At 43.4% G+C, this 16,804-nt stretch overlaps 1 protein-coding gene across 3 annotated transcripts in view; it reads left to right on the forward strand.

Moving 5' to 3' along the window:
• LOC143956160 (uncharacterized) overlaps positions 1–16,804 on the forward strand; it is a 482,654-nt gene that overhangs the window by 338,557 nt on the left and 127,293 nt on the right. The window contains exon 7 of one of the 3 annotated variants that reach the window (XM_077466266.1): positions 1,214–9,729. The exons of the other annotated variants lie outside the window; for them this stretch is intronic. Coding sequence (XP_077322392.1) covers positions 1,214–6,828 — 5,615 coding nt within the window. The 3' untranslated portion in view covers positions 6,829–9,729. Of the gene's footprint in view, positions 1–1,213; positions 9,730–16,804 lie in introns of those variants that run through there. 3 annotated transcript variants of the gene reach the window in all.

Below are 16,804 nucleotides of genomic sequence, written 5' to 3' on the forward strand. Positions count from 1 at the left end.
TATTCTTTGTGGCATAGATCAAACAAGGTGTTGGAAACATTCCTCAGAGATTTTGGTCTATATTGACATGATAACATTACACAGTTGCTGCAGAATTGTCAGGTGCACATCCATGATGCCAATCTCCCCTTCCACCACATCCCAAAGGTTCTCTATTGGATGAGATGTGGTGAGTGTGGAGGACATTGGAGTGCAGTGACCTCATTGTCCGGTGGTGAGATGATTGGAGCTTTGTGACACGGTGCATTATCCTGCTGGAAGGAGCCATCAGAATATGAGGATACTGTAGTCATAAAGGGATGAACAGGGTCAGCAACAATACTCAGGTAGGCCGAGGCATTTAAACGATGCTCAATTGGTACTAAGGGGCCCAAAGCGTGCCAAGAAAATATCCCCCACACCATTACACCTGCAGCCTGAAACTTTGATACAAGCAGGATGGATCCATGCTTTCCTGTTGTTTACACCAAATTCTGACCCCACCATCTGAATGTCGCAGCTGAAATCGAGACTCATCAGACCAGGCAATGTTTATCCAATCTTCTATTGTCCAATTTTGGTGATCCTGTGCGAATTGTAGCCTCAGTTTCCTGTTCTTAGCTGACAGGAATGGCATCCGGTGTGGTCTTATGCTACTGTAACCCATCTGCTTCAAGGTTCAATGTGTTGTGCATTCAGAGATGATATTCTGCATATCTTGGTTGTAACAAGTAGTTATTTGAGTTACTGTTGCCTTTCTATCATCTTGAACCAGTCAACCCATTCTCTTCTAACCTCTGACTTAAACAAGGCATTTTCCTCCACACAACTGCTGCTCACTGGATATATTCTCTTTTTTGATCATTCTCTGGAAACCCGAGAGATGGTTGTGTGTGAAAATCCCAGTAGATCAGCAGTTTTTGAAATACTCAGGCCAGCTCGTCTGGCACCAACAACCTTGCCACTTCCCCTTTCTTCCCCATTCTGATGCTCACTTTAAACTTCAGCAAGTTGTCTTTGTCACGTTTAGATGCCTAAATGCATTCAGTTGCTGCCATGTGATTGGCTGATTAGCAATTTGTGTTATCAAGCAATTGAACAGGTGCACCTAATAAAGTGGCCGGTGAGTGTATGTTGTAATGAACTTTTCCCTACAATAAGTAAAACATGTTTAAAAAAAAAGAAATAAGGGCAAGTAAACATGGAAAGATTTAAATTTTGCATTTTGCCGCAGATGGACACCACACCAGGAGAAGCTCAGAGGAACGGCCCACCTGTAGTCTGAACAAGGATGATGTTGTAAAAGATTCTCAAGGAGAAAACCTTGTTACCCCCAATATCCATCCACGACCTCACGGTGCAGATACATCTACAGATCCCTCTTATTCCAAGAATTCTTTTACCAAAGAGACACATTCGGTTATGCCAATCGTCCATTTTGGACTCCGGAATGTGGATAGGTCACTCAATCCATCCAATTCTGAGGAACCCTCTCCCATGGAGTTGGATACTGTTAGCTCAAATATCCATTCAGCACTTAGCAGATCACCAGATCTCTCTTCCCCCAATGAACCTCCTGATAAAATGCACACTGCCCCAGATATCAATCCTGAACTTCGGGGATCTCTCCACCCCACTAATCCCAAAGAATCTTCTCTTGATGTATCCTGTACTCTCTCCCCAAATACCCATCTCAGGCAGCAAAATACAGAAGAGTCACTGGATCTCACTAATCCCGAGGATTCCATTCAAGATAAAACTCATATTGTTACCTCAACTATCAATCTGGGTCTTCTCAATACGGATCGGCCACCAGAGTCTAAAGAATCCTCTCGCTTTAAGTCTCATACAAGTACCTCAAATATTCATTTAGAACTTAACAGATCACCAGATCCCTCTCATCCTGAAAGATCTTCTGCTCAGTCGAAGACTGATGTAAATATTAATTCAGGACTTGATAGTTCAGACAGATCTGTAGATGCCTCTAAGCCTAAGGAATTTTCTTCTATAAATGCCTATATTTTAACTCCAAAGATCCATTCAGCCTGTGAAAGTTCTTTTGATGGATCTCCTGCCTTTTCCTTAAGTACCCCTCCAGGAGTTCCTAGTGTGGATAGATCAGCAGATCCCTCTAAACTCAGAGAATCTTTTGCGGATAAATCACATTCTGTTACCCTACATATGTATCCAGAACCTTGCAATGTACATAGATCACCCCTTCCCCTAAATCCTGAGGCATGCCATCCCATTCAGTCACAAACTGCTACTGCAGATATGTATTCAGAATGCCACAGATCACTGGATCCCTCTTGTGTTGGTGAATCGTCTACTACTTCAAATACTATTCATGATGTCTATTCAGGACCTCACAATGTGGACAGATCCCTAGATCCTGACAAATCTTCTGCTACATCACATACTATTCCGAATGGCAATTCAGGACCTCACAATACAGACAGATCGCTAGATACTGACGAATCTTCTGCTACATCACTTACTATTTCGTATGTCAATCCAGGACCTCACAGCATGGATAGATCACAAGATCCTTGTTATCCTCAGGAATCTTCAGCTACATCACCTACTATTCCAAATGTCAATTCAGGAGTTCACATTGCTAATAATCCATCTGATCCTGTTCATTCCTGGGTATCTTTTCTCATGAAGTTGCATACCAGTGGATCAAATATGCATTCATCTCTTACCCCATCACTGAATCCCTCTGACCCTGATGACTCTTGTGATAAGCAACTTCCTGTCCAAAATATGAATCCAGAATTTCATACTTCATCCAGATCACCATATTTTACTAATCTTGGAGAATTCTACCCTGATAAATCCAGTGCTGGCACTCTAAACCTCCAACCAGATCATTGTAGTGTAGATAGAATACCAGACCTTACTTATCCTGGAAAACCCCAGACTGTCACCCTAGATGTTCATCAGGAAATACCCAGTGTGGATAGAACACCACATTCTCCAGAATCCTCTCTCACAAAATCTCATGTCATAATCCAGTCAAAATCAAACAACTCTCTGGATCCCTCGTATTCTGTTGAATCTCCTACTTCATCACAGACTCCTGCAAATATCCATTCAGGTTTTCACAAGGCAAATAGATCAACAGATTACCTTGATCTTGGAGTCTCTTCTCCCCTAAAGTCACATACCGTTAGCTCGAATACCCAGGCAATGATTAATAGATCACTGGATCCTTCTTACCCTGTTGAACCCTCTGAAATATTGCATACTGTTCTAAATATCAATGCAGGACTTCACAGTACAAGCAGATTACTGCATTCCTCGAATCCCAATGAATCTTCTCCTGATATATCCCATACTGTCACTCAAAATATCCATTCAGTCCAACACTATGCAGATATAGCACTGGATCGTACAAATCCTGAGGAATCCTCTGAAAAACCACATCCTGACACCTCAGATATCCATCACAGTGTGAGTAGAACACTGGATCCTGAGGTGTCCTGCCCTATGACTTCACATAATATCACCTCAAATACATATTCAGAGTTTAATTCTCCAGATCCATCTGACAAATCCTCCCTTGGATCACATACTGCTCCTAATATCCATTCAGGCCTACAGACCACAGATAGTTCAAAGGATCCCCCTATTGATTATTTGTTATCCAATAAATTACTTATTACCTTGAATGTCCATCCAGAACTTTACCTTATGGATAAATCATCCATTCCTTCTTCTCCCGAAGAATACTCTTCCATTAAGTCACTAATTATTAGCCCAAATATCCGTTCATTACGTGGGAGATCACCGGATCCCTCTTCTGGTGAACCTTCTGATGAATTGCATACTGCTCCAAATATCAGTCTTAGACTTCAGAGTCCGGACAGATCACTGCATTCTTATTCCGAGGAATCTTCTGTTGATATAACCCATGCTGTCATCCCAAATATCCATTCGGGACATCACAGTGTGGATACAATCCTGGAACCTGAGGTATCTGATCACATGAAATCACACACTGTTACCCCAAATTTACATTCACTTAACAGATCACCGGATTCATGTTATCCAGATGAATCTACTGATAAGTCACATTCCTCCCTAAATAACTATGCAGGACATCGCAGTCAGAACAAATCTCCAGAACCCTACATAGCTGAGCTATCTCCTCCCAATGTATCACTTAATGTTGACCTGAATGTCCTTCCTGAACATGACATTGCAAAGAGATCACCCAATCACTCTCGTCCTACGGATTTCTGTTCCATGAAGTCATCCATTGTTTCCCCCACTATCTGTTCATTTAACAGATCACCGGATTCCTATCATCCTGATGAATCCTCTGCTAAATCACATGCTTCTCCAAATATATATGCAGGACATCACAGTGAAAACAGATCACCAGATGCCTCCATAGCTGAGCAATCTTCTCAGAGTTTATCACTCAGTGTTGACCTAAATGTCTATCCAGAACATCACAATGGAAATAAATCACCAGAGCCATCCATATCCGAACAATCTCCTCCCAATATATCACTCAGTGTTGACTCGAATGTCCATCCAGAACGTCCCAGTGTGAATAGATCACCCAACCACTCTCATCCTACGGAATTATTTTCCATGAAGTCACACTCTGTTTCTCCCAATATCTGTTCACTTAACAGATCACTGGATTCCTATTATCCTGATGAATCTTCTGCTAAATCAAATGTATCTCCAAATATCCATGTAGGACATCACAGTGAAAACAGATCACCAGATCCCTCCGTGACTCTGCAATCTCCACCGAGTGTATCAATGAGTGTTGACCCAAATGTCTATCCAGAACATCACAATGTGAACAGATCACCAGATCCCTCCATAGCTCAGAAATCTTCTCCCAATGTATCACTTAATGTTGACTCAAATGTCCTTCCAGAACATCAAAGTGTGGATAGAACACCCAGCCGCTTTCATCCTAAGGATTTCATTCCCATGGAGTCACATACTTTCATGCCAAATGTAGGATCAGAATTCCAGAGTGCTGACCGATCACCAGATCCCTCTAAACTTGACGAATATTCTATTGATGCATCAAATATTCATCCTGAAGTATCTTTTCATGCAATGTCACAATCGGTTACTCAAGATGCTCATCTAGAACATCACAATGTGGATAGCCCACCCAGTCACTTTAACCCAAAAGAACCTGGCTCCATGGAATTACCTCCTATTACAACAAATATTCTTCAAGAAATGTGCAATGCTCACCCATGTCTGGATTCCTCTGGCCTTCACACAATGTCACAATCTGTTACTCAAGATGCTTCTCTAGAACGTCACAATGTGGATAGCCCACCCAGTCCCTCTAACCCAAAAGAACCTGGCTCCATGGAGTTACCTCCTATTACAACAACATGTCTGGATTCCTCTGGCCTTCACACAATGTCACAATCAATTACACAAGATTCTCCTCTAGAACGTCACAGTGTGGATAGCCCACCCAGTCCCTCTAACCCAAAAGAACCTGGCTCCATGGAGTTACCTCCTATTACAACAAATATTCTTCAAGAACTGTGCAATGCTCACCCATGTATGGAATCCTCTGGCCTCCACACAATGTCACAATCAGTTACTCAAGATGCTCCTCTAGAATGTCACAATGTGGATAGCTCACTCAGCCCCTCCAACCCAAAAGAATCGAGATCCTCGGATTCACCTCCTATTACAACAGATATTCTTCAAGAACTATGCAATGCTCACCGATGTCTCGATTCCTCTGGCCTTCATGAGTCTTTTCAAGCTCTCGCCCAAAATATCTACTATGAACCTCTTAGTGCTCATAATTTAGCTGATTCCTGTGGTCCTGAGGAACTTGCACCCAATGATTCTCTTGCTATCACGCCAACTAACAATCCAGAAATTTGCAGCTTGGATAATACACCTAAATCCTCTGAGGAATATTCTTTGGAGAAGTCATATTATGTTCTCCCAAACATCCATTTAGAACCACACAAGGCTGATCAATCCCCAGACACCTCAAATATTCAGGAAACCTCTTTTGAGCAGACATATACGGTTACCCCAAATAATGGCTTGGCACCTCATCAAACACTGGAGGCCTCTAATTCTGAGGAGCATTCTCAAAATAAGTCACGTGCCCCTACCATAAATCCCTCTAACCCAAAGCAGTCTCTTCCTGACCAATCGGGTTGTGCGACTGGAAATACAGATCAAAATGGTCTCAGAGAAATTTCATGTCCAGTATGTGGCAGATGTTTTAGACGCCAGACAATATTTCTGAAACATTGGGGAAGTTACTGTGGGAAAATCTTTAAAGAAAAGCCTCGCCCTAAGAAACCTAGTAAGAAAAAATCAGGCAAAAAGTCATCCCCACCTGCTAAACAGGGAGGATTGTTTAAAAAGAAAGGAGTTGTTCTCAAAGAACCAAATACTCAGCAGTCCAAGGGGCCTTATCCATGTCCTGAATGTGGGAAATTCTACTCCCAGAAGTCAAATCTCCTCCAGCATCGGAGAATTCATACCGGCTTGAAGCCCTTTTCCTGTCTACATTGCGGGAAATGTTTCACCAAGAAAATAAGTCTTGTGACTCACATCAGAATTCATTCCGGAGAAAAGCCATTCAAGTGCAAACAGTGCGGGAAATGTTTTGGCCAGCAGGGTCACCTCGATCGTCACCGCAAAATGCACACTGGGGAGAAGCCCTATCCATGTACTGAATGCGATAAATCCTTCCTTCAGAAATGTGATCTGGTTAAACACCGGAGGATTCACACGGGACAGAGACCTTATGCGTGTTCTGAGTGTGGGAAGTCATTCACGGAGACGTCAGGCCTTAAAAGACATCGAAGACGTCACCAGTGAGAAACATCGACTACCATGTCCTCCTTCAAGAGACCAAATCTGATCCATCACAGGAAAAGCGGGAAGCCTAATCAGAAGACCATATCCATGTCCTAAATTTGATAAGTTCATGCTTCGGAAATGCTATCTGGTTAAACACCAGAGGATTCACACAGGACAGAGACCTTATTTGTACTCTAAGAGTGGGAAGTCATTAACGGAGACCTTAGGCCTTAAAAGACATCGATGACTTCATAGGAGATATCAGCTACTGTGATCTTCTCCAAAAGATCAAAGACTTCACCGGGGAGAGAAATTGACTACTGTGATCTCCTCCAAGAGACCAAATCTAATCCATCACAACATTCGCACAAGAGAAGCGGAAAGCCTAATCATTGAAGACCATACTCATGTCCTTAATTTGATAAATCATTCCTGTAGAAATGCTATCTGGTTAAACACCAGAGGATTCATACAGGACAGAGACCTTATCTAAATTCATTCACAGAGACATCAGGCCTTAAAAGACATTGAAGACTTTACTGGTGAGAGATATCGACTACTGTGATCTCCTTCAAGAGACCATATCTGATCAATCACAACATTCATATGAGAGCAGGAAGCCTAATCGTTGAAGACCAATAAGTGTCCAATGTGGAGGACATTTAGAGAAGATATTAGACTTTAGTAGGCATTAAAGGAATAAAGATAAGATGAAGACATCTCCAAATTCACCAATGGATGTTCCAGCCAAAGGTGGATGGGAACATCTCAGCACTTCCCAAACTTCCAGGAGGTTTATGAAACAGGTGCCTTAGCCAATGTCATTTTTTAACTTTTCTAATTTATATTTCAGTTTTGTTCTGAGAATGTTTTTTTTGTTGTTTTTAAATAGTTGGAGTTGGTTTTGATTAAATAAGACAAAAGCTCCAATACCCATTTTGCCTCTTTGATAGACAATGCTGTGAAAATGCTTTAGAACGTACATGCACAGGTTCCATATGGATCCATTGGCTGTGCTGTTGCTTAACCACTTCAATATCGGGCACCTTCCTGCCCAGGCCAATTTTCAGTTTTTAGCTCTGTCACACTTTGAAGGACAATTGCACGGTCATGCAACACTGTACCTAAATGAAATTTTTATAATTTTAATGAAACAGCTCTCTTTTAGTGGTATTTAACCACTTAAGGACCAGCCACCGCAGTTATACTGGGGCAGGTTCGCTCCCCTGGGCAAATTGCCATAACTGTACATCGGCCGCTTTAAGAGCTCTAGGGGGAGTGTGCACGTGCCTGCAGCCTGACGCTGGAGCCGATGTGTGTGGCAGCAGACGCAATGCGTGTGGCCAGCAGGCACGATGCCCACCAGCCACCCGCGATCACTCCTAACAGAGACAGAAAGGAGATCTGTCAATGTAAATAGACAGATCTCCGTTCTGTTAGGGGAAGAAAAACAGATCTGCTGCTCCAACTAATTAGGAGCAGCGATCAGTCTCCTCCCCCAGGGAGTCCCATCCCCCCACAGTTAGAAATACTCTCTAGGTAACACACTTCACCCCTTGATTGCCCCCTAGCGTTAACCCCTTCCCTGTCAATTACATTTATACAGTAATCAGCGGCTATTTTTAGCTCTTATTGCTGTATAAATGTCAATGGTCCCAAAAAAGTGTCCGATCTGTTTGCTGCAATGTCGCAGCCCCGCTAAAAAAACCACTAATCACCGTCATTACTAGTAATAAAAAAAAAAGAAAATTATAAAAATGCCATAAATCTATCCCCTATTTTGTAGATGCGATAACTTTTGCGCAAACCAATCAATATACGCTTATTGCGATTTTTTTTACCAAAAATGTATAGAATGTTATGTATTACAGCAAAAAGTAAAAAATATTGTTTTCTTCCCCAAAATTGGCCCTTTTTTGGTTTATAGCACAGACAATAAAAACCTCAGAGGTGATCAAATACCACCAAAAGACATCTCTATTTGTGAGAAAAAAAGGACATCAATTTTATTTGGGTACAACGTCGCAGTGCCATATCGCAAAATGGCTTGGTCATTAAGGGGGCAAATTGTTTCGGTCCTTAAGTGGTTAATCACCACTGTTTATTTTTATTTTTTGCTAAACAAACTAAAGAAGACTAGAAAAGATGTGTTTCTTAGTTTCTGTTATAAAATTTTGCAAAAAATTAATTTTTATTTTTTCACTGATGTGCACTGACAAGGCTGAATTAATGGGCACTGATGAGGCTGCACTGATAGGGAGGCACTGATAAGCTGCACTGATGGAACTGCACATATAATCAGGTCACAGATGAACAGTGCCTTGATTATCAGTGTAAAGAATGTACTCACTGTGCCCTGTCAGCCTTGCTGGTTATCGCCTTTCCTTTCCTCTCGTAGAGACAGCGTGTGAGGAAAGGACTGCCGATAACTGGCAAGTTTGTTTACATGTGACCAGCTGTGATTAAACACAGCTGATCACATGGTAAAGGGCCGCTGTGATTGGCCCTTTACCATGATCTGTGACCAGCTGTGTCCAAAGCATACAGCGGTCACAGAGCGCTCCTCAGAGGGCGTGGTTCTGGGAGGACGTCCATGGATGCCCTCCCAGAACTGGAGAGCCGCACTGTAGCCGTCTTTCAGCTATAGCGCGGGACCTGCACATATGTCCTAAGAACTAGGCTTTCCCAATTAATTGTGACACAGAGGTAACAGCCTTAAAGCCCATAGGTTCAAGTAAGGGGCTCAGGAATGCGGTATAATGCCATGATAGACTTGTTTGTAAATTGCTTTATTATTGATAATAAATAACATGCAATAATATATTTGTAAATTGAATAAGAATATGACTATATTTTTCTATTAAAGTGTTGATTACATTCTTCTATTAAAGTGTCAAATAAAACCAGAGTTTGCTATAAACAATTGTCTCATTGGTAATTTATGTAGCGCTACTTCCACAGGAGATGTTTGGTTGATTGGGTTCTCTGTTCTTTTCCTTGATTTTGTGAATAACCTCAGCCCCACTTACACACCTGGTTGAATGAAAACTGCTGCAAGCACTTATAAGAACTGAAGTATAGATATCTGTATGTCAGGACCTAGGCTTGAACCTGGGACTTCTTCCATGTCTGGCGTTGACTCATCTCACTGAGCTATCTGGAATACTGGACAGCTCTCTGCCTGATCTATTGGACAATCCTATCTGATCCATTGGATAACCCTGCATTGTGTCTTAATTGCTGTTGAACCTTGAACTCCTTGCTCCTCCCATGAACTTCCTTTATAAACCTTGTCTCAGCACTTCCTCTTTGCCAGGTTCTTGTCTTCCCTGCTGCCGTCTGTATTTTGCTGCCACTCGTGATCAACCCTTGGCTTGTTCCTTGACTACTCGACTACCTGATCCCAACCTGCAACTACTCATTACCAACCTTTTGGCTTGTTTACTGACCATTCTGTTGTTTGATCCTTATCTGCTCATCCGCTTCTGGACCCCAGCTTGCTCACACCCTTGTGGGGCAAACCTGATACCGCAACCTTGTACTAGCATGCAGCTAAATCCATCTCCACCATCAGGAGCTCTGGTGAACACCGGTTAGTACATAGACTCCGCACCTCATGTGTCATCTGCCAGGGTGACTGCCTGTGTACCTATCCTGCTGGTCGGTGGTAGTCCTGCAACTGCTATAGCAACTGGTCTTCAAACCTGATGCCTGATTGTGACAGAATAACCTGGCCTAAAACATGGAGGCCGCTATAGCAAATGGCAGCAAATTGCAGAGCTGCATGAGTTTGGTGTCATCTACCAAGAAAAATTTGCTGGAAAGTGTGGTGAAAGGGCAACACAAAGAGATCCGTGCTCTGCAAAAACAGTTGCTGGACCTACATTCTTGAGATGATGCTAATGCACATATGCCTCGCCCACCCAAGTTAAATGGAGATCACTGACATTACAGAGGTTTTCTTAACCAGTGTTGCATATATTTCCAAATATGGCCCATGTTGGTTATCAACCTTCTGACTGGGGAAGCGCTAGCCTGGGCTTTCCCTTATATAGAACAAGACAGTACCACGCTAAATAATTTCCAGACTTTTGAGGCTGCGATGAATCAGGTTTTTGATAATCCCAACCGCTGTGCTACTGCTGAAGCAAAGTTGCATAGTTTACGACAGGGTAAACGTTCTGTTGCTGAGTACACAGCTGAATTCAGACGTTGGATCACAGATACCACTTGGGACTCAGCAGCGCAAAAAAGTCAGTACTGCCAATGGCTTTCTGAACAGGTAAAATATGAGCTTGCCAGAGTGGAGACTCCTAATGATCTTGAGGCCTTCATCCAACTATGTATCCAAATTGATCAAACACTTACAGAAAGGTGGAAGTAGAAACTGGGAATGTTTGGAAGTAATGGTGGCATGCGTTTCTCTGCTAGTCAATTTATTCAGAAGGATCCAAGAGTTTCTCCAGATTCTGACACAGCTGAACCTATGCAGGTTGATGCAATGAAGAAATCCATTTCTACTCAGGAGAAAGAAGACGTTCAGAAAACCTGTGTTTATATTGTGGGGACTCTGGGCATTACGCAGTTAACTGTTCTAACAAGGTTAGAGGAACAATTGCAGCGACTGATGTGATCATGCCTGAACAAATAAACTCTACCCAGTCGATCTCCCCATTGATTTATGATGAGAATAAAGTCAATTCTGTAATATCTCATTTTAAACTCATCTCTGATGGTATTGAAATTCCTTGCTCTGCTTTGCTGGACTCTGGGTCTGGAGAGAGCTTTATGGACATTTGCCCACAGTAATAATATCCAAACAAGAAATAAGTCTGCTCCTATTGATATGGAGACGGCCGATGGTTCACCCTGAACTTCAGGACCTGTTACCCATGAAACAGTCCCTTTGGTACTGCAATTTGAGGCTAACCATCGTGAGACCATCAGTTTTCAGCTGATTACATCACCCAAATTTCCTGTCATCCTGGACATTCCTTGGTTTTCCACCCATAATCCCTCCATCAACTATGAAACATGGATTATAAACTTTACATCCCCCCATTGCGAGGAATTCCGTAGAGACCTTTGTCAAACAAGTTCTTTGCCGGTTAAGGAATCACAGGTGGATGTTGTTACTACGCAGTCATATGACAACCTGCCTCCGCAATATCATGAGTTCTAGGATGTCTGTGATAAGCAGAATGCCGATCAGTTACCTCCTCATCACCCATATGATTGTCCCATTGAACTGCTTCCAGGGACTGAAATATACCTTTTGGTCGCCTTTTCAATCTTTCAGAACCTGAATTAAAGGTTCTCAGGGAATGGATTCATGAGAATTTAGAGAAGGGCTTCATTATACCCTCAACACCTCCTGCAGGGGCAGCCCTGTTCTTCATTTGAAAGAAAGATTTCACCTTGCGTCCATGCATTGACTACCGGGACCTTAATAAAATCACTATTAAAAACCGCTATCCAATTCCTTTCATCTCTGAAATGTTGGAAAAACTCCGCTCTGCTAAAGTCTTCACAAAACTAGACTTATGGGGGGCATATAACCACATCCGCATGCATCAAGGAGACAAATGGAAAACCGCCTTTAGAACCAGATATGATCATTTTGAGTCCCAGGTTATGCCTTTTGGCCTCTGCAACGCCCCTGCCACTTTCCAACACTTCATCAGCGATGCTTTTTGAGACCCATTAGACCAGTTTGTGATTGCTTATCTGGATGATATTCTCATCTTTTCTAATAACCTGGAGGAACATCGCAAACATGTTTGCACTGTCTTTGAAAGGCTAAGAAAGAACCAACTTTATATTAAATTGGAGAAATGCGAGTTTGAACAAACCCAGATGCAGTTCTTGGGATATATTATTTCTCCTAAAGGAGTAAGCATGGATCCTGAGAAGATCAAAGCAGTGGTGGATTGGCCTGCCCCTAGGAATGTTAGAGATACAATGATTTGTTGGTTTTGCCAACTTCTACAGTAAATTCATAAGAAACTTCTCTAAAGTGATAGCACCAATTACATGGCTGACAAAGAAAGGGATGCCCTTTGTGTGGTCAGCTGAGGCACAGACTGCTTTTATTAAACTAAAGACTCCTTTCACTTCTGCACCAATATTGGTACATCCCGATCCTGATGTTCCTTTTATAGTGGAAGTGGATGCCTCAGACTCTGATGTGGGAGCCATCCTTTCTCAGTGAAAATTAGAAAAGATGCAGCTTCATCCTTCTGCGTATTTCTCTCGCTTAATGTCATCAGCCGAAAGAAATTATGACATTGGGAATAAGGAGTTACTGGCAATTAAGGAAGCCTTTTCTGAATGGAGGCATCTGCTGGAATCGGCTAAGAATCCAGTAACTTTTCTCACTGATCATAAAAATCTAGAATTCATTAGTTCTGCCAAGAGGATGTCTTCTAGACACGCACGTTGGTCACTGTTCTTATCCAGGTTTAATTTTATCATCTTGTATCGACCTGGGTCAAGGAATGGTAAGGCCGATGCATTATCAAGGATGTTGACTGAACCATGCCAGGAAGACAACCCTGAATGTACTACCCTGCCTCAAAAGAACTTCATAGGGGCCACGGGTTTCAAGACAATCTTGAGTCTCCTAAACGAGGAGTATGAAAATTACCCTCTTTTCAATCATCCGCCTATGGTTATTAATATTGTGTACAAGAATGGCTTTTGGACTCATGCACATAGTCTCTATGTACCCGAATCTTCTTGGATTGAAGCCTTCAGGTTGGTTCATGACTCAAAACTTGCTGGGCATTTGGAATTTCCAAAACAGAAGAGCTCTTGTCACTTTCCTTTTGGTAGCCCAGCTATAAGAAAGATGTCAAACACTATGTGGCCTCATGCCTGACCTGTGCATGCAGTAAGACTCCCAGAGCTTCTTCTTTGGGGTTGCTCCAGCTACTCCCTGTTCCATCAAGACCATTGGGCTCAATTTCTATGGACTTTGTGGTAGATTTACCTCCCTCAAAGGAAATGACAGCTATCTTGGTCGTTGTTGACATCTCACTAAGATGGCTCATTCTATACCTGTTAAGGGGGTACCTTCAGCTGAACAAACTGCTGAGTTAATGGTTCAAGAAGTAGTTAAACTACATGGAATTCCTGACGATGTGGTGTCTGACAGAGGAGTACAGTTTACTTCAAAATTTTGGAAACACTTTTGCTCAGCCTTAGGTGTAACAGTTAATTTGTCTTCTGCTTTTCATCCCAAGTCTAATGGTCAGACCGAGAGGACCAATCAAAGCTTGGAGCAGTACCTTCAATGTTTTGTCAGTTATCTTCAGGATGACTAGGTGGATTATCTTTCTACAGCAGAGTTTGCATATAACAATTCTAAACACAGCTCCACTTCTCAAAGTAATTTTTATTCAAACAACGGCTATCATTCAGTTTTTATTCCTGATCTCCCTATCTCAACTCCAATTCCTTCTGTTACCAACAGATTAACTACTCTGCCGGAGATTCAAGAGAAATTGATCGAAACTTTGAGGGAGGCCCAGGAATGTTACAAGAAGGCTGCTGATAGACATCGCAGATCACTCCCTACCTTTAATGTGGGTGACAAAGTTTTGGTTATCAACCAAAAATTTGAAGGTCCATGTTCTGCCTGCAAAGCTGGGCCAGAAGTTTGTAGGACCAGTTAAGATTTCTGCTCAAATCAATCCGGTTACCTTTAACTTAAAACTTCCTGATAGTATGAAAATTTATCCTGTTTTTCACATATCACTACTCAAACCATTTAATGAAAATCCCTTTTCTGGAAGAATTATTCCACCTCCTCCACCTGTTGAGGTACAGCGTAAAGTAGAATTGGAAATTCTTGATTCCAGGATCTTTAGAAAGAAGCTACAATATCTGGTCCAATGGGTAGGATATGGGCCACAAAAAAATTCTTGGGTGCCTGAGGAGAATGTTCATGCCCTTAGATTAACAAGAGAATTCCACCAGAGGTTTCCTCACAAACCCAGCCATAGGCCGTCCTGAAACGAGGGGAGTACTGTCAGGATCTGGGTTTGAACCTGGCACCTCTTCAGTGTCTGGCGATGACTCATACCACGGAGCTATCTGGGATGCTGGACAGTGCCCTGCTGGATCAATTGAACAATCTTATCTGATCCATTGCATAACTCTGCCTTGTGTCTCGATTGCTGTTGAACCTTGAACTCCTTGCTCCTCCCATGAACTTCCTATATAAGCCTTGTCTCAGCACTTCCTCTTTGCCAGGTTATTGTGCCTTCCCAGCCAGTGCGTTGCTCTTGTCTTCCCTGCTGCCATCTGTATTTTGCTACCACTTTTGATCGACCCTTGGCTTGTTCCTTGACTACTCGACTGCCTGATCCTAACCTGCAACTACTCGTTACTGACTTTTTGGCTTGTTTACTGACCACTCTGTTGTTTGATCCTTATCTGCTCATCCGCTTCTGGACCCTGGCTTGCTCACACCCTTGTGGGGCAAACCTGAGGACCGCAACCTGGTACTAGCATGCAGCTAAATCCATCTCCATCAGGAGCTCTGGTAAACACTGGTTCGTACTAAAAACCCGCACCTCAGGTGAGCCTGTGTCATCTGCCAGGGTGACTGCCTGTGTACCTATCCTGCTGGTCAATGGTAGTCCTGCAACTGCTATAGCAACTGGTCTTCAAGCCGGACGCCTGATTGTGACACTTTAACTCAACTGTAAATCCTATGTACCAGGAAATAGACACCTGACTGTTTAGTGGTAAATTAACTCAATGTATTGATATGGGTTTGAATAAATGGTGTGCCATAAAATTCTGTACCACTAGACTGGAATTAACTAATGAATCATCAAAGTCAGCAATAAACAGTACATAGAAGCAATAACTGCAGTGTAGATAGATCTTAATATAAGCAATAGGCAAAGGTCTCTGTGGAGCAGCTATAGGGAAGGCAGTCCTTGGTCCTATCTCTTCAGATGGCTAGCGTTGGGGGGCCAGTTTTCCCAGTGGTGCACATGAGTACATTCAAACCTGCAGGCAGTAGTAACTACAAGATAGCTGTTTAGTCATTTTCTAAAGGGCTTAGTCTGTCCAACAGCAGATGGTAAATGACCGAAGCAGCAGCTCACGGTCCAGTCACACACAGCGATAAGTCCTTCCTGATCCCGCTCAGGCTGCCAATATGCAGCAACAATGGTGTACTCTGGACATCAATGTGCACTCTCTGATCTCCTACTTCAGCAATAGAGCATTTTTCTCCTTACAGCCTGTCACGTACCTGGTTGGAGAGCCCAAACGTGCAGGGAGCGGCGCCTCGTAAGCCTCCGGCTCGAGAGCCCCTGGAGGTGGAAACAGGGATTCAGGAGTCCGGAGGACACAAGTGCCAGGCCGGGTAGCAGCAACGGAGATACCACCAGCTGGTGCAGGAGGCCAGGCAGAGGATGAAGGGTAGCAGATAGCAGGCACAGCGGGAACAGGTAGCTGACTGGAACGGCAGGTGCAACCAGCGCTGGAAGCCGGACAGGAACTGCAGAAACAGCTGGCACAGGTAGTCAGGCAGGAACCACAGGAGAAGTTGGTGCTGAAGTTCAGGTGGGTAGGCAGGCGTGGTCAGAGGTGAGCCGGGTCGGCAACTATCGGGCAGCAGAGGTACAGAGCAGAAGGCAGAAGCGAGGTCAATCAGGCAAAGGGTCGAAGGCAGGCGGCAAACAAGCAAGGTCAAGGAACAGGCCGGGTACAGTATCAGGAACACACAGGAACTGGCAGCAGAAGTCACAGGAACGCTGTAGACAGGACAGCACTGGGGAACAGAAGCTGATTCCTTAAATAGCTTGTTGGGCGCCAAGAACGGTCGCACGGTACGTTTGCGTACCCCCGCGGGTAACCGTGCTCCCGTTCGTGAGCCCGCGTACCCGCGTACGCCCGTTCGGCTCGTCGCGCACCCGCGTGCGCCCGCTCGTGTCAACGCGCACCCGCGTGCGCCTGTTAGGGACTACATGCA

The sequence above is a fragment of the Lithobates pipiens genome, unplaced genomic scaffold (assembly GCF_037356315.1).
Source record: "Lithobates pipiens isolate NorthernLeopardFrog02 unplaced genomic scaffold, aLitPip1_a1.2 Scaffold_35, whole genome shotgun sequence".
Classification (NCBI taxonomy): Eukaryota; Metazoa; Chordata; class Amphibia; order Anura; family Ranidae; genus Lithobates; species Lithobates pipiens.